This window comes from Anas acuta, chromosome 9, assembly GCF_963932015.1.
Source record: "Anas acuta chromosome 9, bAnaAcu1.1, whole genome shotgun sequence".
Taxonomy (NCBI): domain Eukaryota; kingdom Metazoa; phylum Chordata; class Aves; order Anseriformes; family Anatidae; genus Anas; species Anas acuta.
This window is the reverse complement of record NC_088987.1, coordinates 15027238-15054737: the sequence shown is the minus strand read 5'-3', so window position 1 is coordinate 15054737 and position 27500 is coordinate 15027238. Positions and strand designations below refer to the sequence as shown.

Genomic DNA, 27500 nt, shown 5'->3' with positions numbered 1-27500 from the left:
CCGCAAAAAAGAAAAAAGAAGAAAGGAGGCACTGCTATTTAACAAAGCAGACCCGACCACCAAGCAGGAAGGTGACCCCCAGTGCTGTGCTCAGCAGAAGCAGAGCCTCAGCACGTGGGCACTTGAACAACTCTGAGAAGAGTCAAGGCAGAGACAGACCAACCAAATCAGGACTGGAGCACAAACATTTAGCCAAACACTTTTTTTTTATTATTAAAGGAATATATTTATTAAAGAATAACTTAAAAGTGGTTGTGGCCTTGAACTACCTTCTCCTACCAGAAGCTGATGCTCAGCCTCTGCTTTGGAAGAAGGCTCTATGCAGAGTTACCACCCAAAGACAGCAATATTCTCCTTTCAGCATTATGGATTGAAATACGGTGTCCTGTGAAGGGGCTCCAGCAAAGAGAGTTCACACAAAACAAGTTGCAGCAATGGTCTGGCTGCAAATAGAAGGATAGATAGAAGGTACTTCATCAATATAAGCCTCCCCGCCTCCCATAGGGACACAACACCTCCTGGCTTGGTCTGGAGGCCAGCCTCGCCTCAGCTCTCCCTTGTAGTCACCAGCCAGCCTGGAGCTTCCCCTACACAGGAGGCCACAGCCCCTTCCTTGCTCAGGACCACCCCCAAGCATTCCCAGCTGCAGAGGAAAGGGCCAGGTGCCCACGAAGACACACCAGGTTCACAAGACTACAAGTGCCAGGCCCAGCCCCATCGCAAGCACAGGTCTTTGCAGAAAAGGCTCTTCTTGCTCTTCCCACCACTACTAACCTTTGAGAATGCGACAGGGAGGCAGAGGATGCCCAGAAAGAAGGGAGAAGAACACGACACATCAGTTGAGCGATTAAGGAAGCATCAAACCAGAGATGTCTGCAGAGGACAGAAAAGCTCTATCAGGAACCATTCAGTCCCTCCTTCCCTCAAACAAGAGGAAGCAAGAAAAATGGAGGAAAAGCTTCAATGCAAGAAGACCTTGCAAATCCAGTACGGCATCCTAGAAAGCAATCATCCTCACAGAAAAGCCATGCTGAGCTAGTACCCTAACAAAGGACAAAGCTGCTGGGCAGGGTGACTGCCTGGTGTTTTAAGGCTGTTTGTTGTTCAGGAAAGGGAAGCCGAATAGCCCGCATGACACCAGGGTCTCATCTCCCACATGGCCAGCACTAACGCTGCTGCAACATTTCCCTTTGGATAACCAACACTCCTGGCAAGAGCAAGGGTCCTTTGGAAAGTTGAGGTCTAATGTATGCTGAGTTAAGATACCACCACCATCACTTCCAGCCTCCAAATAGCCAGCCGAGCCGCTGCAAGAGCCAGAGCAACAAGCACTCTCTGAGTGAGAGCACGCATACAGCAGCACTTTGGCTTCAACCACCACAAAGAAACACTGGAAAAAAATCACATTTCCTTCTGCACCAAGCATCTTTTTTCAGGGAGGAATCACGCTCACACATGAGTGTGCTACCTGCCCAATATTCTCTCTCACTTTGTTGCAACTGCTGATTACAAACACAAAAAGGTCTCTTTATTGCAGTCACTAGGGAGGAGACGGGCAGGGGATTGCACAACAAACAATCTGGCATGACAAATCTCACCAACAACATAGGCATCTATCTAAAAATGCCTCTTCCTCATTGCTTGAAGCCAAGACCCTTCTGTAACTATCATATGGAAAGCGTGCATTCATGTCTGTCAGAGGAGAGGGAAACAAGCTTTCAGGTCGTAGCCCCCATTTAAAAGAAAAACTCCCAAGAACCATCCAACAGAAGAAATCACCCAAGGACAAAGGCACCGCAGCCAGACACCGGCAGTGCACAGTGACAGAGGTAGATGAGCCAGCCTGCTTTGGGGATTTATTAAGTCGCTCCAGTCCCACAGAAACTGGACTGCACCAGTCTGGAAGAATGGGGAGGTAGGAGATGGAGGAAAACAGCTTTTTTTACTCGCCTCAGCAACTGCACAACAGAAAGAGTCTGTGCACTTTGCCAGGGCAGCAGGTAAGTAAGCAGAAGTAACAGGGATGCAACGCTAAACCAAAGCAGAAAAGGACAAAGATTCCAGTCTCTAAAGACTCACCTGGCAGTGCTCTTGTCCCTAATTTGCCTGGCAGCTGTCACATGAAAAGACCAAACACTTCAAGGAAACACAGAAGCCCATAGGGTAAGCATCCCAGAGAAAGATGAAGGAAGAAGGAAGAGCAAAAAAAGGTTGCAGCGTGATGGACACAGTCAGAGAAATCACACCAGATATTACATTACTCCCAAGGCCATAAGCAGCAGAGGAAGACACCGCAATGCTTGTTTCCAGCTTTTTCTAGAAGAAATTTCCAGAAGTATCTTCTACAAGATGAGATTTAAGTGCCTCAAACCACCTCTTTCCTTTCACTCTCCACGTGTCCCACCCACCCAGCCTCCCCACATCTCTCCCTCCTGCCCTGCCCTTCTCCGTTCAAGCGATCTTGGCCAGCCACTTCTCAAGGCCCTCGAAGTCAGCATCTCCCTCCTCTCCCTTGCTGCCACGGGCGCTGCACTCCACAAACTCCACCCTCATTGGCAGCTGGGAGAAGTCAAAGTCCTTGCCCTTCTTTCCCAACTGAGCGGGGCCCCCTACGGCAGAGCCATCCAGGCTGGTGGGGGCTGCAGAGCGGGTCACTCGTAAGGTGTTGCTGCAGAGAGAGAGAAAGGAGAGGATTAAGAACCGTGAACCAGAACAAATTACCTGTGTGACAGCTGCTGAGATGTGGTCTCTGCACAAAGTGAATCTTTTCCATCAATGTGGTCAGCCTGCCAAGAGCACAGATGGATACAAACCAAGCACATTAGAGGGAGCAGAATTATTGAGCTGTGCATTAGCAAATTCATTCATTCCCAGGTCTGACCCCTCTTCAGCAAAAACATGCGAATCCGATGCAAACATGAACCTGGAGGCACTGCAGGCTGTACTAGACTTAATTTAGGATGCTGAGGGGAGAAAAAAAAAAGTCAAAAACATTTGAGTTGCAATGGGTGGGGGCAAATTGGTGGGAAGGGCTAACGCAGGGAAGTGCTGCTGCTCAATTCCTCAGCGAGGCATGACTTCCAACCACAAGTGTCAATTTGGAGAGGGAAGCAGAACTTCAGAAGAGGCAAAAACCTGTTCTCATTCTAGGGAATGAGCCTGGACTGCGAGAGCTGCTTGTCTGACTGCAAGTGCCTGAAGTTAAAAGGCCCACAGCGCTCAAGACCTTCACTAGTTCAACAGGTCATCTGGGCAGGGGGAGGCACCGTGATATCGGGGATCACGCACTGTGATTTGACTGCCTCCCAAAAGCCAGGCTAGGGAAGACAAACAGCAATCTCTGCCCAGGATTTCAACTGCCTTACAGAAGGGAGGTTAGGCACTCAGCAGTGAAGAGGAAGCGGTACAAATCACCCTGCTGCCATCTACCGGCCAAAAAGCAGGGCAACGAGACAGCTGCATTCCAGGAACACGCATTAGTTTGGAGACTTTTAGGTAAGGACTGGGATGTTCTCCACACTACGGCTTCTAGCAAGGAACACACTGCCTTTTTTTTTTTTCCCCAAGACTGCAGCAGTCCTAGATCAAGCAATCTTCTCTCATCCTGATTACACCTACACAGACAAAACAGAATGCTCTTTATCTTCAAAGAACAGATGTGGCTCAAGGGGCTCACTGAGCATTGGCAAAAGAGACAGAAAGGACAAGAAAGAAATGCACAGAGAGGTTTAAGATCCAATTTCACACTTACAGCTCTTTCTCCAGCTGCTGTTGAATAAGTTTTGCTGATTTTGCCATTGTGACATCTAGACAGAGAAGAGAAAAGGATATTAGCTCTTTGGTTTTGTCAGAGGTCAGAACCTGCTTCAGGCTCCTAACGTTACAGCAAGGCCTGCTCACACCGTGCTGTCATTAGACCTAATGGCACAACAACAACAGTGTCTGTGCTAGGATAATGGAGAGAGGAGCTTTGTGTCCGTGGGCACGAATGGCAGCAAGTCAAGTGCCTGATATAAGGCAGAAAATTTGGTTTTTTTTTTCCTCGTTGTCTGAAAGCACCAAACCTGATTCTGGCAAAAAGCTTCTGATTAACTTACAGGGATCCACACCTCCACGGGGAAAGCTGTAGAGACCTGAAAATCTAGCAGCACTCCTAAGTTGTGATTTCACTGTCACATATGGCCGTTAACCCCAACAGTCACTCAGGGACTGAACAACCTCCACTCCCACCTTCAGGACTCCCACAGTACCTTGCTTGTTGCAAGCTATCAGCAGCGCGGGTGCATTTTTGAGCACTGTGCTGTCGACCAGGACTTGGTACAGGAACTCTGCCACATCCTTCACCTCCCGCTGGAAAGCTACGCTGTCCACCACAAACACAATGGCTCTGGAGGAGAGAGAAGGGAATAGGTGCTGGGCACAACCCTCTGTCATCACCTTCCCCTGCAAATATGGCAGCCTAGGCCAAGACAGCTGTTTCCACACCCAACCTCATTCAATCTAAAAGCAGGTCAGGACATGGGGGCTGATACACACCCCGTGTTCACACCCAGCAGGAAACCTGTCCCTCTCTGTCCCAAAGACATACCGCATCCCCAAACCCTCCCTGCTGCATTTGCTTTGCCTCCTGATGCACTACAAAGGCAGGCAAGTGGGGGAAGCAGAACCCCCAGTGCCTCAAAGCAGAGCTGACTCTCAGGACACACACACACACAACCCAGCGCACGGCACCCTCACCTGGCTCATCCCTGGCAATAAATAACATCCCCCACCTCCTCCTCCCCTGCCAACCGCCTGCACCTTACCTGGCTGCAGCCTTGAACCTCTCCAGGAACTGAAGCCGCAGGCTCTCATGGCCTGGGAGGTCGATTAAAGTCACATTAGCGTTCTAGGAACAGAAGCGAGAGGTTGTTAGCAACACCTGCACCTGGGGAAAACCAGACTGATGGCAGGCTCTAGCTGGGGCAGCAGTGAGGAGTGACCCCCTACAGCACAGAAACACGTAACACTCCCCTGGGTGCAGTCTCTCCATCGGCCCAAACAATTATGACAGGCTGAGGTGCTGTCTTAGAACCACTGAGGAACACTCGTGGCCAGGACTCGGTAAGGAGAGAGCGACACCAGCAAACCGCCCAGCAGAGCAGTGAGGACGGCAGAGCAGTGAGGACGGAGCACAACTGTGCAGAAACGAGCACGCTCCACCCTCTCCTCCTCCAGACAGCCCTCCCTGCGAGCACCACGCACACAGTGCAAGTGGCAGAGCTTTAGGAAGGCTGCCTCACTCGGTAAAGGGCAGATTTACACCATCTCTGTTGGAGAATATACCTCTGTACAGCAAAACCACAGCCTCCCGCTCTGCATCAAGACATCTATTCAGGCAGACAAGCTACCCAACTGCAAGCCAACCTAAACGCACACAGCTTTGTTAGGAAATAAGGCAAAAGCAGCCTTGCAAGAAACTTCTTCAATTAAAAGCAGCAATCACTTCTCTTTCCACGGGCAGCCAGCCAGCCAAAGCAGTGACATTAAAGAGAACGAATGCCTCTCGCAGGCTCCTGACAGATGTGACCACAGAGGGCCACGTCACCGTTCTCAGCATAACACGTGCTGTTCCCGAGAGGGGAAAAACCGCTACACGGGATCCTGTCTGCTCACTGCTTTCGTATTTTAATGGAAACCTTTGATCAGAAAAACAGCAGCCTGTCTTACAGCATTCCATCACCCCAAATATCTGTCTGCTCAACCTTCAAGAGACTTTAATTTAAAAAACTAAAAAGCCCTGCAATTCTTTTTACTAATTTTTTAACCCCTTATTATTACCTTTGTTAACACAGATTGCCACAGAAAAAGCAGAAAAGCTTCTACCTTTAAAATTCACCAGCAGGTAACATGCTGTCAGCTCATGCTTTCGCTGCCACGTGTGCACCCGGCAAGAAAAAGAAACCCTTCTGAAACTAAAGAGATCATGGTAAATGGAAAATAACCGCAGCAGCCTAGCATCTGGAAATAACCAACCCCTTCTGGGGGCCAGATGAAGTTCAGCTGAAGGCCATTTTTAAGCCTGCAAACCTTCCAAATACGGATTTTCTTGGGAGTGAAATGAATGCCAAGCAAATAAACTCAACGCAACAGAACAACGCTTCCTCACAACTCTTCCTGCTCCGTGCCAGACCCCTCTCTCCACTGCATATTTTACTCGGTGCTGCATGTTTTACTCAGCTTTAAAAGCTGCTCCTTTTCCTCTTGTAAAAATAAAAAAAAAAACAAGGAGGAAAAAGAAACACCTCTGCAGACAAGGAGCCCCCAATACCTGCCAACCTTCTCCTGCCTGCACACCGCCTAAAGGAATCCTTCCCTGCTGAGGCCCAGCAAAGGGCTGGCTCCGAGCTGGAAGCTGGCAAAGCACAAAAGCTCCCGCAGCGCTGGGAGGCTCACTCACCTTGTCGCTGCTGACCCTGTAGACGGCGGAGCTGTCGGTTATCGACGTCTGCGTGTCCCGGTACTTGCCCGTCAGCAGCTGCGGGGAGGAAAAAAAAAACAAAAAACAAGGAAAAAACAGAACCAAACGACGAGAGGGGGTTAAAGGGAGGGCAGAGCCTTCAGGGAGCCTCGCGGCCGGCCCGTCCCGCACTCACCCTGGCGAACAGCAGCGTCTTGCCCGCGTCGCACAGCCCCAGCAGCAGCACGGCCCTGCGGCCGCTCCTCCCGGCCTGCGCGAGCCTCCAGAGCACTGCGGGGCACAGCGAGGCCGGCCTCAGACACCGGGGGCCTCGCCGCACCCCGCACCGCCCCGCACCCCCCCCGCGACTCACGGAGCGTGAGGGCGACCAGGAGCAGCGCCAGCAGCACGGAGAAGGCGGCGGGGCCGGGCGCCTGCAGCTCCCGCCGCAGCGAGTCCAGGTACGGCTCCAGCGCCCCCGCCATGGCCGCGCCTCGCCTCACCGCGTCCCGCCTCGTCCCGCCTCGTCCCGCCGCTGCTGAGGCGCCGCCGCGGGGGCTGCTGGGAGTTGTAGTCCTGGGCTGGCGGGGGAGGCGCCCTGAGGGTTTTCCAGGGCCAACCCCTGCCCAGGGCCTCGTCCAATTTGGTCTTGGGTCTCTCCGTGGTCCAAGCTCGATGGTCCTTGGGTGAAGCCAGGGATAGAATAATCGCATTAAAATAGATATTGCCGAGTGTCTTTGCTTACTTAATCCCATTAAAATCGATACTGCCGTGTGTCTTTGCTTACTATCCAAAATAAGGAGTCTCGCAGCCCCTCACAGAAGGCATTTCCTGACAAAAATGGGGAACCTGCCTCAAAAACCGTCCCAGACCGACCTTGTGGTTTGGACAAGAGCCAAGGAGCAGCTCAGTCTGTACCTTTGTACAGGGGGCCAAGCAGTGGTGATGAAGAGGAGTTCTCAGCCTTCATCCCCACAGCCCCCCGACGACCACCACCACGCAGGAGTAGATGGGAGGAGTTTATGGAAATGACTGCTTGGAGCTAATTTTAATACAAAGTGGGGATAGATTATGAATATATATGGGCGCATTGGGAAACTTCATGCATATGTAACTTTTTACTGCATATAACCAAAGCAGGTTGCCGCATTAAGGTGCGCATGCGTTTGGGAGCTATCCCGCATGTGCCCAGCCCCAAAATAAACAACAAACCTACTTTATAACTTATTTGCTTTGAGTTATAGAGTTCTTCCACAGATCATACGGATCCCCTCCAACTCAGGATATTCTCTGATTCTATGATCTCCAGGGATGGGGTATCCACAGCCTCTCTGGGCAACCCATTCCAGTGCTTCACCACCCTATGAGTGAAAAACTTCCTCCTGATATCTAACCTAAATCTCCCATCTTTGTTTAAAACCATGCCCCCTTGTCCTGTCACTATCAACACATATAAACAGGCGTTCCCCCTCCTGTTTACACGCTCCCTTCAAGTACTGGAAGGCCACAATGAGGGGTAGGGATGCCCAGAGGGGGAAAGGGACACAGGTGGAGAAGCAGAGGGAAGAGGCCACCATGGAGAGATGGCAAAAAAACATCCCAAATTGGTTAAAACTGAAGGAGTGTCATCCCCCAGCTCTGCTGGAGGTCTGGAGGGTGGCTGCGGGCAGAGCTGCTGCTGGCATCCTGAAGGCTCTCCCCGCTCCCAGGTTGTCACCAGAAGGTGATGGAGTGGTGGTAGGCATGGGTAGCCAGCATCTGCCCAGGCAGCAGAGATGTCAACCGCATCCCTGGAGCACAGCCAGGTTGGGGTGGTGATTGCTGGCCTCTGCCTAGCACTTATTAGACCACACCTAGCTGCTGTGGCCAGGTTTGGGCCCCTACTTCAATGAGACCTTGGTGAACAAAAGCAAATTCAGCAGAGAGCCACCAGGATGACCCCGGGGGCTGAGGGACCAGGGTTTGTTGAGGCTGGAGAAGAGATGGCTTCAGGGCAGACCTGGCACCAGCTGCCACATTTCTTCCAGGTGGCAGGAAGACGGATCCAGGCTCTTCACAGTGGTGCAGAGCAAGAAGCAAGGGAAGCATATTGAAACAAGAGAGGTTCAGACTGGATATGAGATAAACTTCTTCCCCTCAGGACAGGCAAGCAGTGGGACAGACTGCCCAGGAAGGTTGTGGAATTTTGTTCTTGGGGAAAACTTTCCACCTGTAGCAGTAGTTAGCTGTAGAAACAGGCTCTTTTAGGGACACTGTCTCTCTTTGCTGATTCTTAAGAACAGATTAAACAAACCATCTGTCCAATATACTTGAACCTACAAAAGTGCAAAGCACAGAATATCATTGCTTCCACTTTAACTTTCTGTCTTCAAAAGTGATCTTTAGTTAGGCTAGTGGATGTCTTGCAATATGTGCCATGTGCATTCAAATATCATCACTTCAAATCCATCAAAATATTAATTCTTGCAAAAACAGGAATTCAACATTTTTCTGTCCTCAGCAGTTCTTCTCTGCCTGCCTCGAAAAGAGGGTTACTACCTGCTGTTTTTGTGTGTTTGTTTTGTAGCTCAGCAGAAGCTCAGCAAAAGGCAGGTTTCCAAACAGGTCCTCAATTTTTCTCATGAAAGGAAGTCTAAGCCTGTGCTCTCCACAGCGACATACTGCATTTTAAATGTACTGCCTGGTGGAAATAACTCTGCTTCTGCACTATTCATATCCACCCAGCTGAGATATGAGATGGAGTGGTTTCCATTCACACCTTCCATCTTACAACCACTATATTTTTGTGTTTTTGTTGCTGTTGTTGTTTTTTTTTTTTATCCTCTCTACCGTTCAGCTTCCCTCACATAAACACTCTCTGTCTTTCTATATCCCAAACACAATGGGCAGCTGTTGTCTCCCGGGGAGATAATGGGATAATCTGGGTAAAGCGGAAGCACAGATAATATAAAATGTCTGTTAATTAGACTCTAGGACACCTTTAATCCATTTTGCTTTAGAAAATATTGAAAGGAATTTCGCTATTGGGCAACAATAGCCTTGAATGGCAATAGCCAGATTGGAGTCTGCCACTGGCCTGCAGCAAGAGGTGCCAGGGCAGGAGTGGGCATAATAACTACTTTGAGAAATCTCAGGAAACCTCTTTAGACTTCGAGATTTTATTCCTTGCTGTGACAGCAGCAGAAAACCGTGAAGTTTCAAATAGCCACTTTCAGAGTGATGGAGAAGGGCAGAGGAAGCAGTGAAGGCAGAGGGCCCTCTGTGGGTCAGTGTTGGAGCTGAGGGCACGAAAGGAGTCACGGCACTAGGTTTCCTCCCCCTTCAATGAGGACTCTTCCCATCCTTTTACTTGTCCTCAAGGAAGGTGCACACCTGGAGGAGATCTGAAAATGGAAAGGACAAGGAGGAATTCAGACCTTGCATTTAAACAGAACACGCAACATCGCTCCCGTCCCACCAGTGCACAGCCAACCGTGCCAGCATTGTCATACCGTGGAAAACATATCCAGCATACCACCAGAAGTGAGCATTAACCACAGATCACACTGAACACAGACTGACAGGACAGGGTGGGTTCTTTTTACCACTTCTCAAACTCCATGTTTTCTAAAGGTAATTAAAAATCTTTCATTCCCACTGATGCCAGAACAAGTTTCCAATCTGGCAGAAGTTAGCTCAGGAAACTCTGGGAGAAGTATACTGGAAGCTTTATGAGTTATCCTCATTTTTCTTTAAAAAAATGGACATAAATTTCTTTAAATGGACAGCAACAGAAATAACTGTCCATATAGCTGATGCTAAGAACTGTGATTCACTGACTTTGTCCTGAGGCTGTTACATTTACCTGATGGGTTGCAGGTATTGAGGCTAGCAACGGAAGCATAGTATTCATCTCCGAGGAACTCCTTGTATGTTATTCCTTGGCGGAGTTTAACCAGGCACTTGGTCAAGTCTTTAAACAGAAGATCCTTGGTTTGAGACTGAAACATCATGAATCTCTCTGTCTCGGTTCCATGTAATCCAAACAGTTTCTGAAATAAGGCATGAAGCGGTAAGTGTATGTAAAAAGTAGAAAGAAAGCAAGATTCAGCTCGTACAAGCCTCACTTTTAGTACTACTTCTTCACCACAAACTCCTTGTCCTGGGGAGCGCCCAGTCAAGCTCCAAAAGTTTAGGCCTGAATCTTCTGTCCGTGTGACTAGGTGGAAGGACTCTCACTGGTAAGCAGCACACTTGTGGCATGACCAACAAAACAAAATTTTTTTCTTTTTTAGTATTTCACTATATGCTGATCCCACTGGGAGGAGCTGCCAGCAGGTTCTGTGCCTTCACCATGAGCTGAAAGCAAAAGGAGCTGACTTCCAAAGTGTCTCTTAACAGATCCAGATGGCGGAGAAAATCTCAGCATTGTTGGTGTGAAATCAAAAAGAGCTGACATAACCTGGTTATGCTGACAGCAGTAGCTGGAGGACTGTGTGTGTCCCAGCGGGGCTGGATGGCTTGCTGCTTACCTTGTGCCTGACACAGCTGGGTCAGAGATCAGGCACCCCAGAGGAGTTTCCAAAACACAGCTGTAAGTTCAGAAGGGATGGAGGGAGGGGGAGACTAAGGGACAAGGCTCTGACCCCATATCAGTAAGTCAAAATCTTCCACATTTCACTCACTTGGAGAGCATCATTGCTCTAAAAATGTAAACGTGTTGTGTAAAAAACCACCCCAGAACATTCCTCCCACTGTCAGTACCACTAACCTCTTGTCCCTCCAGCAGCTCACGGATTTTGTTTGCTTTCTCGGGGCGTGCGACCACAGCATGGGTAGGAACTTTGGCCAGGTGGCAGGTCTTGTAATCCATGGTGTTTGCCCGTTTCCCATTAGTGCACAACAACTCGAAGTCATCCCTTGTCAGACCTTTGGCCCAGTCATCTTTATTGTTGCCTATGAAGAGAATTGGTTTGGAGATTCAGAGATCTTGTATAGTAGAGGCATAATCACCCTCTCAACACCCAAGCAAAGCATTTGTCCCTGCACGTGTGTGCACTGACACTTAGATACTTCACTTGTACAAAAGAAGCCATATGGAGTTTGTAATTAACAGGCCATCAGAATAATTGTGCAGCTGAAGTCAGTGTTTTGGGAATGAAAATAACGCAGATGGGGGAAGCAGTCCTGCCAAGTCCCATGCAAGAGGATAACCACATACCATCAACGATTTCGCCAACAGTTGAATGCTTAATAAAGGCCACATCACCCTGCTCAACCAGACACCTGTGAAGTACAAAGAAAGGCAAGTGATATGGGTGCCAGAGTCCTGGTCCTTTTCCACAGGTTGGATTCTGACCTGTATCTTACTTTGTGAAATTAGTCTCTAAAGATACTCAGGTCTAGGAGCCCTGCCATGAATATTTTAAGGATATCTGAAACAAAATCTTTTAACACATCCTGGAAAAACACACGCATCCTTTTAACATACTAAGTAACTGATGTATTTTGTTGTCAGAAAGAAGTAGTTCAGCCAAGAGCAGAATTTGCATTGTTTTCTGCAGTGCCTGGCTGCACCTTTCAATAGCCGTGTAAAAAGTCAAACTTGCACCAAAATGACTGCAAATCCTGCAGGAGGGTCTCTTTGCTACTAGATGTAACTGAAAATAAATAAATAAATAAATAAATTTTCTTTTTCAGTTTGTGCCCAATACAAATTACTTAGACTTGATCAGCTACTGGTTGGTACAGAGGAGAGGGCACTGGGGTTGACCTCTGGTCCCTTCTCTTTTTAGGGAATTGTTCATTTTAACCAAGGCAAGCAGCATTTTTAACAGGGAGCATCCAGTGGCAACATTGTTTCTGGGTTTCCACTTCTTAACATTCTTTATTTTACATAATTTGTTATGTAACTAAGCGTGACACCACTGTCATTGTAGGAGCTCTGGCCAAAATGCTCATGTCTCTCCCAGTTTGCCTGGAAGGACCAGGACATTAATTTTTACAGAATGGGAACATTTTGCACCTACACTGAAGAAAAGGAGAATAGGCGGTGGGAAGACAGCTGCATAAAGAAAAATCATATGGAGTACCTAAGTAATATTGCAGACTTATATACCTGCAGCAGTGTTGTGGAGAAAAAGAAAAGGTCACAGAATCACAGAATCACAGAATTTCTAGGTTGGAAGAGACCTCAAGATCATCGAGTCCAACCTCTGACCTAAAACTAACAGTCCCCACTAAACCATATCCCTAAGCTCTACATCTAAACGTCTTTTGAAGACCTCCAGGGATGGTGACTCCACCACCTCCCTGGGCAGCCCGTTCCAATGCCTCACAACCCTTTCAGTAAAGAAATTCTTCCTAACATCTAACCTAAAACTCCCCTGGCGTAACTTTAGCCCATTCCCCCTCGTCCTGTCACCAGGCACATGGGAGAACAGGCCAACCCCCACCTCGCTACAGCCTCCTTTAATGTACTTATACAGAGCAATAAGGTCACCCCTGAGCCTCCTCTTCTCTAGGCTGAACAAGCCCAGCTCCTTCAGCCGCTCCTCGTAGGACTTGCTCTCCAGGCCCCTCACCAGTTTCGTCGCCCTTCTTTGGACCCGCTCAAGCACCTCGATGTCCTTCTTGTAGCGAGGGGCCCAAAACTGAACACAGTACTCGAGGTGCGGCCTCACCAGAGCCGAGTACAGGGGGACGATCACCTCCCTAGCCCTGCTGGTCACAGTGTTTCTGATACAAGCCAGGATGCCGTTGGCCTTCTTGGCCACCTGAGCACACTGCTGGCTCATATTCAGCCGACTGTCCACCATCACTCCCAGGTCCTTCTCTGCCTGGCAGCTCTCCAACCATTCCTCTCCCAGCCTGTACCTCTGCTTGGGGTTATTGCGCCCCAGGTGCAGGACCCGGCACTTGGCCTTGTTGAACTTCATACAGTTGACCTCAGCCCATCGGTGCAGCCTATCCAGATCCTCCTGCAGAGCCTTCCTACCCTCGAGCAGATCGACACACGCACCTAGCTTGGTGTCATCTGCAAACTTACTGAGGGTGCACTCAATGCCGTCATCCAGATCATCGATGAAGATGTTAAAGAGGACCGGCCCCAGCACCGAGCCCTGGGGGACGCCACTAGTGACTGGCCTCCAACTGGACTTGGCTCCATTCACCACAACTCTTTGGGCCCGGCTATCCAGCCAGTTTCTAACCCAACGAAGCGTGCGCCAGTCCAAGCCAAGAGCAGCCAGCTTCTTGAGGAGAATGCTGTGGGAGACGGTGTCAAAAGCCTTGCTGAAGTCAAGGTAGACCACATCCACAGCCTTTCCCTCGTCCACCCAGCGCGTCACTTTGTCGTAGAAGGAGATCAGGTTCGTCAAGCAGGACCTGCCTTCCATAAACCCATGCTGGCTGGGCCTGATCGCCTGCTTGCCCTTCAAGTGACGCAAGGTCAGTGGACTAGTGTCAGCATGAGGCCAAACCCCATGCATGATCTACCCATCACCTCTCTGATCAGCCCCCCAGGTACCTGAGCATTTTCCCCACCTACCGTAAAGCTCCAGTATATCCGTAGTATTTCTCGTGGCTGCTGGCGACACACTTCTCCAGCAGGTTTTCCCCTGAACCTTGGCACAGCTTGCAGAGACGGGAGTTAGGAGGAGAACCAGGAGCACAGCCCTCACTGAAGTAATCATCTGAATAAAAAAGGAATAAAATAAATTTACTTTTCCTGCACTGGAAAACTGGGGTTTCTTTTCATAATACGTTCTTGTGGTGATCTTATATGAGCAGGCTGCGATGCGAGGAGGAGCGTGCCTCAGCAGACAGCACATCACATGCATCACGCTTTGAGTAGGAATCTTGTCCCTTGGTGTGATTGATGATCTTGGCATTGAAAGAAGAATGTGTCTTCTGCAAACCATTCCCAGCTCGTGTGGAACCAGCCTTTCTGGGCAGGCACGACTGTGTTTGGCAGCAATATGAGAACTCAGGGGGAAGAAGGGACATTAGGAAAGGCAGGTAGGAGGATGGAGAGGCAGAGTCTAAAACTTAATAACAATAGTATGTTCTTGAGATTAGATTTGCGGATAATAATTATATGCTTAATTTGCCTTGGTCCATAATATCTCCGTATTATTTTTGTTGGACCATAATTCTCACTGACTGAAAGTTGGGTAGAGGCTGCTCTTCTGAGCAATGCAAACTTTTTACCCACTATTCTCAAGGGAGTCAGATCAGTCCCTTAAGGTTTCTTGAACTGAGAGCAGCCTCTATCCCCCATTCTCAGCCCTTCTGGGATTCAGAAATCTATCCCTTACTCCTACACAGTCCTGCACAAGGAGCAGCCCCCTGTACCTGGGGCAGCCTGTGTTCCCATTTTGGGAATGCCTTTTGGGCTGCTGAAAGGGGAAGGGGAGAGAAGTGAAAAAGTGAAGCCCCCACAAAACAGCTGATGTGCCATATCCTAGTCAGAATCAGTCACCAACAGCCTGAAACTTTGCTCACTGAAACCTTAAATAACAGACTCATCTTCATTTCCTTCTCCAAGTGAGAGTTTTTGAGGCACAAGAAGATCAGAGGAGGCATGGCAAAACGTTTTTGCTCGCAGGTTTCTAACTCAGACAAATGAATGTATGCCTTGACTCACCAAAATCGCAGCTCCCGGTTTTGTTGTGAATCAAGCCCATGGGGATGTTCCAGCCAGCAGTTCTCCCAACAGCGGTGTGGCACGACTTCTTGCCTTGCAGATTGTTCCATGTGATGGCACTATCAGATTTCTTCACAACAGCCACAGCGAAGTACGATGCTTTTGGAAGGAAAAGAGAGGAGAATTAAGGACTGACCCAAGGATCCCACTGTGCTCCCTTACCAGAGTATCAGCTACACTTAGGAGAGGGCAGCTACGCACAGCGTAGCAGAAATATTTTGTCCTTATGAAGGACTGGCCACACAGCAACAGGAAAACAGTTTGCAGATGTGATGCATCTATTCCCACCATGCTCCTGGGAAATTATTACCCCTGACATTTCTCCAAAACTGGCACTCAGGTATGCAAGAAGGCTGTGGCAAGATGCACACGATGCGTGCCTCCCAATTTCATATCCTCTTTAGCAAAGGACAAAACCTTCCCTCCTCTCTCTATTTCTATAAAAAACAATTCCCCAGTGCTACAGCCCAGTCCCTCTTTCTCTGTTTGCAGCCCTGGCAATGTCACAGTGAGGCCGTGAGAGCACAGTGTGCTCCAGCAGCTCTGCACAAATCTCTGCTGCTGCCATATGCTTTGCCTTGTTATCTGCTTGCAGACCCAGAGTTTCCATTTAAACGTTAATTTCTCACCCAGATTTTTCACATCTGTGTTGTACACAGTGGCTCTTACAGAACTCTTTGTGTGGAGAGTGGCCATTAATTCTCAGCTCATGACTGTATATGTATTTTTCCTCATATCTGAACGGACAATTGTCTATCCCTCTGTTGGCAGTAATTACCTGGTTGTCCTTCGTCTTTGCTGCACTGGCTGTCCTCTGAGGGAAAGAAAAAGAAGCTATTAGATAAAACATATGGTAAATCCAAAAATAAGTCAAGCTCACTATTTTCTGGAGAAAGTTCATTCTAGAAGTGGCTGTTTAAGGTTGCATTGAGCAAACTGGCAGAACAAAGAACAGCCTCTCTCCGTTCTTCAGTGCTAAGACAACTAGTTTCACCAAGGCCAGTGCTAAAGGACAGGGGCATCATGATTAAAATGAAGAAGATAGGAGCTGGAGGTGATCGCAATCCTGATTTTTCAGGCATGTAGCATCATGTGTTTTCTGCGGGGTGCAACACTGAGGCTGCTTTCTAGGTTTCAGAATAAAACCAGTGCTTTTGCACCTACCCCTTCTCCAGCACCAGGACTGCACTTACCCTCGTAGCTTTCTCCCACCACCGGCACCAACCCACACACGCCAGCAGTGTAGACAAAACCTCCATCTAGGCTGATGGCATCCGCTTCACCTTTCTGCAATGAAAACCGCATAGTGATGAAATGACACTGTATTTCCCCTGGGCAGCTCTTTTTGGAAACTGGATCTTAGCAGAAACAGTAAATGAGAGGAGACAGGCTGGGGGCAAAGGGGCCTGAGAGGGTAGCACACGGCCAGACAAGTTCTTGCTGATGCAGAGAGAGGGTGCTCTGAAATTACCTCTCACGTGTGCTTGTAGCCACCTCCCACAGCAGCTCTCACCTCCAGGCACTCACAGGCTCACATGGGTGCATTTCCCAGCCTGTTTCCTTATCCCACCTGTCCTTTGGAGTTTGCATTTTGTGCTGTCTCCACAGTACTGACCCAACTTTGTGAACTAACATCATCTACACCACGGAACCCATCCTCTCCTGAGCAGGCAATGGCCTTTCTCTGTGTGACCCTGAAATAGCAAGAATCTGCTCTTTGTAGGCTGGGACACTCAACTCGAAGGGGAGAGTGCTTACATTGCAGGCTGAATCAGCAAGCAGGGCACGCTCTAAGTCTAAGGGAAAACTGGTTGTTAGAGGCGAAGAATTTCAGAGGATTTGCCAGATCCAATGGCAGGAGACTAAGCACAACATTAGAGCTACCCTGGTTGCATCAGAGAACAAGACCTCTTAACTGCAGAAGAAGATTTCCCTGTTTGGATCCCAGAAACTTGTTTTTAAGTACAGAGGAAAATAACAGGCATGACTGATGCAAGCAAGTCAGTCTAAAAAACCTTTCTCAACAAGAAAGGTTTTTTCTTTCTCTTGTTGTTTTTTTGTTGTTGTTTGTTTGTTTTTTAAGGCTTCTGGCCAGTAAAACCACTTCATTTTATTTGAACTTAAAATCCATTTCTTCTTTTTATATTTTACTAGTCACCTTCCTTTTCTAAATAAAAGGTTACTTCACACCAGAAAATTATTTCTTGTTAAGGAAACATCAAAGAACTCTGTCTAATAACATTTTCTAAAGATGTTAATCATTGAAGAGCTAGTTGAGCCTTTTCCCTGTGATAAGGTTGGTTTCTGCCTGCTGTTATTTCTCAGAAAGCCCCCAGCATTTTATGGTAAAATCCCACCCCCAGATCTATTATCAGGCTGAAAGAGGCAATGCCTCTCTCCAGCTGAAAGAATCCTGGGGAGGAGAAAAGGAAAAAAGCCCTACCATGATCTTAACAATGCAGTCCTTCGTGGTGTCTGCCACGGTGCACTCCACCTCGCCGTTGCTCACCACACTCCAGCGGTCACACTTGCTCTTCTCATCCTTGCCTACTGCACACCACTGAATCTTGTTTTCTCTAGGGCCGACAGTCAACTGATCTGCAAAAAAAATGGCCGGAGAAGAAAGAATAAGCCCAGAGCTCTGCTGAACAACAGGGCCATGGGAAGGCAGTTTCTGGGTGAGGGGGACCCTGCCACGATGCCATCTGCACACAGCCAGCCTCAGGACTGGGACCAGAGGGAGGTGGAGAAGCACCACCTGCTCATGGTTTCGTGAGGTAGCATTTGAATAACCTGTTTTGATGCTATGTGAAGTCGATGTGCCTCCTTCCATAAAGGCCATGGTGGCTGAGCCTACCACAGAGACCTCTGCCCAGCTGTGGATGTTAAGTGGCTTTCAGGGGTCATTTGTTGGACATCGGACACAGAAAGCCAGCTAGGACATCAGTAAATGCTTGATGAGTCTGGATGGAAGTGAAGGACCCTGTTTCCCTCGAATGGCCAATGCTGGGCCTGATGTCCTGGGATGTTCCTCCTGATCCTGTACTCTTACATCCCAGAAACAGCTATTCTGAGCAGCAGTTTTGACCATGCCAATTCCCTACCAACCACACAAGCCAATACCTTTCACAGGAAATATTTTATGGAGAATACTACCTATACTTGGAAAGTGATCTTCCTTTCCCCAGATGTGTTTTACGATCATGACCCTTCAATGCATCTCCCACTGACACTACATCTGTACATCACATCCTGCCCACCTTTCCGGAGGCTCTGGATGGCACTGTAATACTCAAAGCCCAGGTAGAGCTGGGAATCCATCAGTTCTGGGACACGTTTCAGCATTATAGCAGAGTCTTTGAAAAGCAAGTCCTTGAGGACTGGGTCCTTCTTGCCAGGTGGCCCAAAGAGGTGGAAGTCGCTGGTTGTGCCCACGCCAAAGTTGCTCTGCCACAGGGAAAAAATAATCAGCAAATAACTACACCAAAGCATTCAGAAAACCGGAGAGAGCAAGCAAAGCCAGGGGACAGAAGACGGATGGCAGGGGAAGGAAAGCAGAGCTTGCAGGTACCTGTGCTTTTGAGAGAAAACTCCAGATGTCATCAATTTTGCTATCATCCCGAGCCACAACGGCGTGAGCAGCCACTCTGGCCCAGTTACACGTTTTGTAGCTGTCCACAGGCTGACGGGTACCATCCAGACACAGCAGCTCATACTCGTCCTTCTCCTCTGGGGCATTTTCTAGAGGAAGAGGGGAACCATGAGTTGCATCTCCACAAAAATAGACAACGGCCCAGCATGGGGCAACTTTGTCATTGATTTATTCCAGCTGAATCTCAGGGAAGAATTCTTCACTGCAGACAAGTTGCACAAACCTCTTTGCAATAATGCAAAGGTGTTAGGAGAGATGGGATCACCATGGTCATACAAAGGCAGCGCAGAAAGAATCCACATGCACATGAGATGATCTCTGCTGCTGCCATAACTAGCCCATCAGTATTCATTCATGTGGCAGTAGTGCCTGGACATCTAGGCACATGCATATAGATACAAATACAAATAGATTTACAAACACCTTACAAGTAGATTTAAGATGTCAGGCCCCGCACGTGGTCTGTAGAGGCCAGCAGATAGCCAGTGTCAAGGCTGAAAACAGAGCCCAGGTCAGAGGGCACAGGATTACAGGAGAATTCAGGTAGGAAAGGACCTCTGAACATCTCTGGTCCAACCCCCTGCTCAAAGCAGGGCAGACCAGGTTGCTCCAGTTGGATCTTGAAAACCTCCAAGGATGGAGACTGCACGGCTGTCCCGGGCAGCCTGTCCCATTGCCTGATTGTCCTTACAGGGAGACAATTTCTCCTTGCGTATGGTCCAAACCTCTCTTTTCAATCAGTTCACAAACCCTGCCTTATGACCATGGTTTCTCATCTTTCCATAGTCCAACTCTGTAATAATCTTGGCTCCACCTCCTTGCTAATGTCCATGTAGGTACAGATGGGCTGCTCTGAGGTCCCTGAAAGCTTTTTCTTCTCCAGGCTGACCAAGCCCACCTCCCCGAGCCTCTCCTCACAAGACAAGCATCCCTGCCACGTGGCCCTGTTGGTGGCCCTCCACCAAGCTCACTGCCGGTCCTGCCAATGCCAGGCCACGTTCCCTCTCTGAGAGGTGCAGGTAGTGAACTCTTGTTGTGGACCAAAGCTCCCAGAGGAATGGGTGAGCTTCTCTACCCACCTCATGCTCACCCTGCATTTGCTGTCATAACGCTACAGCTGCCCCTGCAGTATGGCACCAATGGTAATGCTTCTGAACTTAAATCAAGCAGGTTTTCCTTCCTCAGAGAAGAATCCAAAAGGAGAATTAGACCCCACCACAATCATATTTTTCAGTAACAAGGATAAGTTATTAATCCTGTAATTAATACAGTGTACAAAACGTGTTTCCAGAGTGTAAAAGATCTGAGGTATGAAGTAAGCTAGGAGAGAAACAAAGGTTTGCACAGCGTAGACTAATCCCAGGATGGAGTGGAAGCAACAGGTTGGAATGGAAAGAAGAAACAAGTGGTTTGCAGGCCTACCTTGAACAGTTGTGTGTTTTACAAAAGCCACATCTCCTTTTCCATCCTTCAGACACCTGTAGGTCAGAGGAAACCGAAGAAATGTTAAAACAAACAAAAAACAACAGACATCACGGCTCCCTGCCTCCTGTTTCTGCAAATTACTTTGGCATAAACTGCAACCACAGAGCAGCAGTCTTCCCAAAAAAGCTGTGCTGGCAGGGAGGTAAATATAATGGCAGAGAAGTAATGCTCAAGAGACCCAGTTAGAGTTACCACAAGGATATGTAGCATTAGCGTTAGGTCTGTGCAAAATCAGACAGCAGAGCTCCTTCTTTCAGCTCCTGCTGACTGCCTGCCAGTTATTGCTAATTGGGTCGTTAATTACCAGCAGTCCCAGTTCTATACATTCCATCTCATCAGGACCCCTGATTACAGCACAGCAGTCCCTGGTATAACAAAAAATAACTTTCACTCACTGAAAAGCTCCAGAGTATCCAGAATAAGGCGCATTGCGGAGGCATTTGGTTTTGGCATCCCCCTTGCACTGACGGCACAGCTTTTGCTCAGTGGTGGCACCAGGCACACAGCTGGCAGAGAAAAACTTGGCCACCGCTGCAGGGGAGAAACATGCAATGGTTAGTCTAAAACTCCCTTTTACAAGGACCTAGAAGGGTCTGGGGGGGAACACGGAAAGAAAGTAAATGCTTTGGTTGCTCTCCAAGTTGCCTCTGAACCTCTGCAGATCAGGCAATGCCGCCTTTACCTTGCCACCACCCCAAGCTTAACATCAGCCCGTTTCTCATGCTGTTCCCCACGTCACCTTGCTCGACTGAGCCTGAGTCGATGCCTTCCCACTCGATGTCTCCCCGGTGGATGAGTGTCCCGATGGGGATGTTCCAGCCAGCGGATCTGCCCAGGCCCGTGTGGCAGGAGGTCTTGCCTCGCAGGTCTTTTATCATGAAGTCTGTTCCTTTCTTAACAACAGCCACAGCATAGTAGCTGGTTGTAGAGCCTGCAGTGCGAGAAGGAGGGAGGTAATTAAGAGCTTTGCTTGAACGAGCCTGGTCTTCTCGTTTTCTCAGGGGTGAGCTGCGCTGCCTATATTGAACCAGCAGTGTACATTACAACAAGCAGTGATAAGCGTCCTGAAAACAGGTTATCTTGCCTTGGTTATCTCAACAAGGCACTCCTCCACGACCACTAATGGCAGTGCTGCTGCGGCTGTAAGCAGGTCTGGCCGATGGCTGCACAGCCAGCTGTGGGGACTTCTGTGCTTTACCCACGCCGTTCAAGGTCACTGATAGCAGAATATCTCTGGGATCTCTTCCGAACAACTTTCACGCCACGTTTTGGGAGGGCTGGCATTTCTGCTGATGGTCATCTCCATCCACGGCCACTGCATCACCATGTCACTGGTGACTTTCAGCACAGCTACCAGCACAAACAGGGCACTGGTTCTGTCCCCTTCCATTTTAGTGACCCAGTGGTCACGGGCAGCAAGAAATGATTTGCATTTTGGCATTACTGGCTCCCTCCCTTCCCCTGGGGGATCTGGAAGCCAGGGGCAATAGCTCAGACACCCAGCAGAAACAACATGGGAGCACTGGGTGGAAAGGAAGGCCTTTGCACTACCAGTTTTCTACCACCACTTGGCTTAAAAATGCTACGTGAAAACGTTACCTCCACTTCGCTCGTAGACCTCAGCAGCAATGGGCTTCAGCTTATAGGGGGCAAGGCCTGCCTCGAAAACTTGACCACCGTCCAAGCTAATGGCATCTGCTTCGTTATTCTAAAGAGCAAGAGATTTCAATCAATAAACAAAACGAGGGGAAAACACTTCCCAGCCGTCTCTCCTGGATCCTTGTGGGTAAATCATTCTCCACAGCAGGACCACAGGCTCACCAGTGACTCGAAGGAAACCCTTTCTCCAGGTGGAAGGTGCTGCTGCAACCTCCTCAGCGCCCGGCACAGCTGTTTGCTGCCCACTCACCGAGATGGCTTTGATGCAGTCCAGGTACGTTGCTTTCTGCACGCAGCTCAATGTAACTCTCTCCTGTTGCATGTGGTCCTTTAGGTTGTTGCATTTCTTCTCTTCTGCTGAGGATATTGTGCACCATCGGACGGTTGTCTTGGGAGGAGCAGCAAAACACAGAGCTGTGGGAAAAAAATTAATAATAATAATAATAAAAGTCATTTCAGAGGGGGAGAAAGCCACCAATAGGGGAGAAACACCATCTCTTGTTCCTTGCAGCCATGGCCTTGGGGGAGCAGCAGGATCTCCTTTGTGCATCTCCTAAGTCACACAGGAAAGGAGTTTCCTTCTCACCTGACGTGTGGACCTTCAGGAGCATCTGGAAGGACCGTCCCCATCCCTGGGTAATGGATGTCCCTGCTCAGCATGGTGACTCCAGCAGCCTGAACTCACGGCAACACCCACAGGGGCAGGAGAACAAACCCAATAGAAACCAAACTCCAAACAGAAAGAAAAGACTGTCCCCTGAAGCGGTCTCTTTGCAAATAACCCCAGAGGGAGAGCAGCTCTCATCTGGTCGGACTACGTTCAGTATGCTGCCACACACAGCTTCCCTGGTGGCCAGCAGATCAGATATATTTACCTCTCTACTCCCCATCTCCTCCAGCACAGGCAGCAACCAAGGTGCTGTACCGCCCGCACACAGCCTCAGCCCTCTCTTCTAAGGGTGCCCCACCAGTAAATGCAGCTGCCTGGCTGTGCTGGGAGGCTGATCAAGCAAAGACCGAAGGTCAATGCAGACGCTTGAGTCCTTCAGCAACCTAAGCACCAGAGATGTTGGAAGCTTGCAGTTAAAGTGCACAACTGGTCCCACTCCTGCACGTAGCTCTGCCCCTTCCTGGCAGGATCGTATAGACCACGACACGCACACTTCCAGGCACATTTTGTTCACACGCATCTCCCAATTAACTCGTGTAGTTCCCTTTTTTTTTTTTCACCTCTGAAATATTCTGTCTTTTTGCACCATAACTCCACCAGCAGACACCTTCTGCTCCTCCCAGTGGAAATGCTGACTTTGGCCACATGGGGAATTCACAGCCCTAATTCTCACTGCCTAAATCTAAATTTTTCACCTTTTGGCTGCAAAAAAAAGCCATGGCCAGCTTAATGTGGGGCTGGCAACCGTTCCACCTTGGGCAGGGGCTGGTATGGGTCCTCCTGAAGACCCCACCCCCAGTGCTGGCCAGTGGCCATGGCACGAGCAGTGGTGACAGCCACTGCTTTGCTTCATGGCACTGCTCAGCCTGGCTGCACTGGTGAGCACTGGAAAGGTGAGGGCAGCCCCAGTGCCTCAGTCCCTGTGGCACAGCATTTGGGCAAACTCTGTGCAGCAGGGAAGAGGGATGTCCCCAAGAGGACATCAGTCATCACCGTGCTTTATGGGAGGTCAGAAAGGACCTGCTGCTCCCTCCTTCCCGTGTTGGGTGTAGGCAGCAGCAGTATCCTTGCCATGGCTCGCTGCCCCTTGCCTGCCTGAATTGAGAGAGGAAAGGAATCCGTGCTTCAAGCAGCGCCAGCTCTGCAGCGGCACGCTCCTCATGTGAAATGCACGAGCAAAAGCACAGCGGTGGCAGCAGGACAGCGCTCCGCTTGTTGAAAGCAGTCCAGGAGTTTCCCAAGCCCAGCGGAGAAGGGCTGGGAACAGGGCAAGCTGCTGGAGGACACCAGCCTCCCCCCTGGCTGCAGGAAGCCTCGGAGGTCCACGAGGGGAGCAGCACCCCGGGGGCGAGCAGAGAGGTGAGGAACGGCAGCACCACTTTGCAGCCCCTATGCAAACTTCTGGGGGAGCAGCAGGGGAAGCCTGCAGGGACTCCTGTCAGGGGTCTTTTCGTTATTTAAGCTCTGTTTTAGTGCAGCTGCCCTCAGGTTTAACCCAACGCACAGGCAGGTTGGCGCTGGTTTAACCCCACGCATGGGGATGCTCCTCTCCTGGCACAGCAACTGCCAGGGGAGGGGAGAGGGGAGCTTTTCCCCTCATCCAGGGCTGAGCTGCTGTTGTCAGTGTTCAGAATAGGCATCCTCATTTACAGGTACCCATAGCTGCCAAAACGGGCAGGTTTTAATTACTCAGCTGCCAGGTTTAACTTAGGAGCTGCCTGGTCTGGCACATGCTGCAGTTGCTCCTGTAAAAAACAGCCTGGGCTAGGGAGAAAACCTGTGGTCCTGGGAGGTCCGGGCTCCTCCGTTCCCCCCCAGCCTGCTTTCAGCACACACTTACCAGCTATCCCTAGGGACAGCACAGCGGAGAGCACAAGTTTCATGCTGGAGCGGGAAGTCGGGTGCCAAGGAGGGGCTGCGGTGGTCGTGGTCACAGACCGTCCCCTCCGGGTCTGTGATGGCTCTGGAGCCGCTTTCTCCCCCTTTTATAGAGAAGCAGCCCTGGCTGTGTTTGCAGAAGCAATGACCTAACACTGTTTGTCCTTCCTTGTTTCTCAATAGCCGCTAAATCGCCCCCCTCCCTGGATCAGCCCATTTTTAGGACGCCTTTCACTCTTTGGCACTGAACCCCTTCGCAGGCAGGAGTCGGAGCAGGCAAGGTGCTTTTTGTTTTACAAGGGGCTCCAAATGGAAAATTCCCAAGTCGTGACACATGAATTCCCCTGCAGGCTGAAATGCCACAGGAGGGACTGTTTTCTCTGTGGTGGCTACCCCCTGCCTTGCACAGCCTAATCTCAGAAAGTCCCTGCTGGATCCAGCCCTCGGTTTCACGTGTCTGCCAGTAACTTACTGTTGTGCCCAACAGCCTTTGGCTTGCTTTCTCCCTTGCACTCCCTTGGCAGCGGCAGCAGGGCTCAGAGGCAGTAAATGTTCCTTCCAGATGGTCTGGCAAGCTCCTTGCACAGGCAGAGAAAGCCAGTGGCCACAACCGGATAGCTCGATAGCACCCTGCAGCCAGCAGGAAACACCACACCTCATCTTCCGTAAGCTGTTGTTGTGATGATCCTGGGAAGAAATGCTGAGCTCAGGGGTCCCCTTCCTCTGCAAACCCTCTCTACCCGATTGCACCACTCCCCGTTTCCCTCCCTGCAGCCAGGACTGGGGGGGCACAGCTAGGTTTATGAATGTCTGGCTTCATGATGCTGCCACGAGCTCCACGTCCCCATCTTTGGTACAGGCTACAAGACCAGCTGCAGGATGACTTTGACAGATGCACACGAAATGGGAGCCCCTGCACCACAGCAGCTTGCCCACGTGCCCCAGCAGCATCCCTGGAGAGCAGCTGCCAGGGCTGGTCCTGCTGCTGTGTCCACCAGACACCAGCTACACGAGTGCTGTCGTGGTGGGGTCCGGCTCTGGGGTTTGATCTCTGGAGCACCAGTCTCCCTTTGTGGTCTCCTGGATGTCCCCGCATGGGTCCAGCCTACGGATATGGCAGCAGCATCTGCAGGGGTTCCCTCAGCTTGGCTAGTTCCCATTTCTCATCCCTTCGTCCCCTGCTTTCCCAGAAGGGCAGCGCTTCTTGTGGCCAGAGCTTCTCCAACATGCCATATACAAGGGGGGAAAGGATTTGCTCCCATGATAAGGCAGTGCCACTCCTAAACCACCTCCCTCCCTGTTAAAAAACTGGGTTCTCCCATCCGTATTAACTCCAGCAAGCTAGAGGTCTGGACTCCACAAACTAAGTGGTTACAGCAATAGGCAGAGCGTTTGCCACCTGACAGATGACGTGGAGAGATGCAGAAGAAAGCTTGGAAATCCTAAAGGATCAATTCAAGAAGCAGAGGAGCAATTGCTGGAAAATGCCATATTCCCTTGCTTTCTGCTCATGCTGAGATAGCTCCGTGCTCAGTGGGGCAGTTCCCAGCCTTTTTTTTTGTACCTGGACCCCCCCTTACTCCCCACCTGCATCGTACATCCCACCTTCATCCCCAAGGCATCCCTATACCTGCCCAGGGGGCAGCAGTGCTGCCAGGGGAGGTTTCATTCCACACCTCCTCCCCTTGTCATACAAGAGAGTCAGCAGGGTGCATCCAGGAGAAAGGCTCGGACTGCAAGAGATTTTACTGCTTACCTCCTGTACTCCTTTACTGCTTAGCCAGTAACCTCCTGGATTTCCAGACATCCAGCCTGCAGTCACCCCAAATGTCACTGGCCGTGTACAGAGCAGCTCCTACGCCTCTTTTGGACGTTACCTTTCTCCATGTCGGGTTTCCACTCTCCGTCTTGTGGCTGCTCCCTGGGTGGCTTTGCTTTCCACAGCCAAGATCTGCTGCCCCAGTCTGCCCCAGGGCAGCTTAGGGGAGAAGAAATTCACCTTAAGGTGACCTGTGACAGAGGCACAGCAGGCTGGTGCTGTGTCCTCCTGACCATCTGGGCTTGAGGGCCCAGACCTGGGTCCCCAAAGGACCCAGCAGGCCTCTAAGATGCCCTTTTCTGGAGCGTGCCTTCCACCAAGGGAAACCTTGGATGCAAAGAGCAAAATACTCCGGGTGGCCTCCAGCTGCAATGACATCCCTTTGGAGCCCAGGAGGGACAAATGTCTTGGTGCAACCAACTTCTTCCCCTGAAAGTCTATCAGACCCCTGCCTTTCCAAATTTTGTGTTAGAAAATGCACACTTAGTGACCCAGAGAGTCCTCTGTCTTGTACAGAGATACACACATGCCTTTCAACAAATTCTGGTCGGATGCATACCTCACTGCCTGGTTGCACGGTTTGGTGCAAAAAGAGAACTTTTGCCTTGCCCAAGTGCATGAAAGGCCAATTAAGCTGATTAAACAGTGAGGGCCAATTCTTACTAACGATGGAAATTTGTTTTGTCTTTCAAGGTAACAGGTCAAGGCTCAGGCTCGTGCAAGCAGGGGCAGCTTTATCAGAAAGAAGATTGCTCAGCCAGTGCACCTCGGGCTTTAGCTTTGTGATTCAGGAAGCATCAAGTCTTCTACAGTATGTCTTCATGAGACAAGCTGAGTTGTTATTATGCATTACAAGTTCGTTGTGTTGCAACTCTACAGATCCTGACTGTTCTGTTTTCAGAAAGAGGATGCTGCTAAAAATTACATGAATGATGAAGAAATACCAACTTACACACCCTCCGACCAACTGCAGGCCATTGGTGAGGCATAAACACATCTGACCTCCAGGAGAAGAGGGGAGCTTGGCCCCAAGTTGGGTAAAATTGAAGATAAAATTATAGCACTTATTTCTACATCCCTTTATGGAAAAAATTATTACTCTAAGCCCACATGGATGTGCTGCGGTTTGTGGTTGAGAGGAGGCCAGGCTGGAGTTTTGGCTGCGTCCTGAGGAGAGAACATTTGTTGTGATTGGGCTGGGATAAAGATAGA

The 27500-nt window shown here is 49.7% G+C and overlaps 2 protein-coding genes and 1 long non-coding RNA gene across 3 annotated transcripts; 1 reads left to right on the top strand and 2 right to left on the bottom strand.

Moving 5' to 3' along the window:
- Positions 1-1506: 1506 nt before the first annotated feature.
- Positions 1507-6972, bottom strand: SRPRB (SRP receptor subunit beta). The gene is made up of 7 exons (XM_068691701.1): positions 6813-6972; positions 6636-6730; positions 6440-6517; positions 4806-4888; positions 4251-4387; positions 3752-3806; positions 1507-2668 (listed from the first exon to the last, which is right to left on the bottom strand). Exons 1-7 carry the CDS (start codon positions 6922-6924, stop codon positions 2452-2454), a joined length of 777 nt encoding a protein of 258 aa, XP_068547802.1. The 5' UTR covers positions 6925-6972; the 3' UTR covers positions 1507-2451.
- A 2607-nt stretch (positions 6973-9579) lies between these two features.
- TF (transferrin) lies at positions 9580-24591 on the bottom strand. The gene is made up of 17 exons (XM_068691699.1): positions 24432-24591; positions 22172-22335; positions 21862-21970; positions 21002-21193; positions 20658-20793; positions 20200-20255; positions 18697-18866; positions 18386-18572; positions 17569-17723; positions 16319-16412; positions 15904-15939; positions 15066-15224; positions 13968-14112; positions 11640-11704; positions 11190-11374; positions 10284-10470; positions 9580-9822 (listed from the first exon to the last, which is right to left on the bottom strand). The coding sequence occupies exons 1-17, from the start codon at positions 24472-24474 to the stop codon at positions 9785-9787; spliced, it is 2121 nt and encodes a 706-aa protein (XP_068547800.1). The 5' UTR covers positions 24475-24591; the 3' UTR covers positions 9580-9784.
- On the top strand, positions 12185-14112 carry LOC137860903 (uncharacterized). The gene is made up of 2 exons (XR_011099240.1): positions 12185-12566; positions 13868-14112. It is a non-coding gene; the product is annotated as an uncharacterized lncRNA (long non-coding RNA).
- Positions 24592-27500: the final 2909 nt, after the last annotated feature.

Excerpts from the sequence above, each read along its gene's own strand:
- TF (XM_068691699.1), bottom strand. The coding sequence starts at position 24,474 with ATGAAACTTGTGCTCTCCGCTGTGCTGTCCCTAGGGATAGCTG. Across the intron at positions 21,194-21,861 it reads GGTCTACGAGCGAAGTGGAG|GCTCTACAACCAGCTACTAT; the intron begins GTAACGTTTTCA and ends CTCGCACTGCAG. Across the intron at positions 11,705-13,967 it reads GGATATACTGGAGCTTTACG|GTGTCTGGTTGAGCAGGGTG; the intron begins GTAGGTGGGGAA and ends TGTACTTCACAG.
- SRPRB (XM_068691701.1), bottom strand. The coding sequence starts at position 6,924 with ATGGCGGGGGCGCTGGAGCCGTACCTGGACTCGCTGCGGCGGGAGCTG. Across the intron at positions 4,388-4,805 it reads AGGTTCAAGGCTGCAGCCAG|AGCCATTGTGTTTGTGGTGG; the intron begins GTAAGGTGCAGG and ends TCTCTCCTCCAG. Across the intron at positions 3,807-4,250 it reads GATAGCTTGCAACAAGCAAG|ATGTCACAATGGCAAAATCA; the intron begins GTACTGTGGGAG and ends TTCTCTGTCTAG.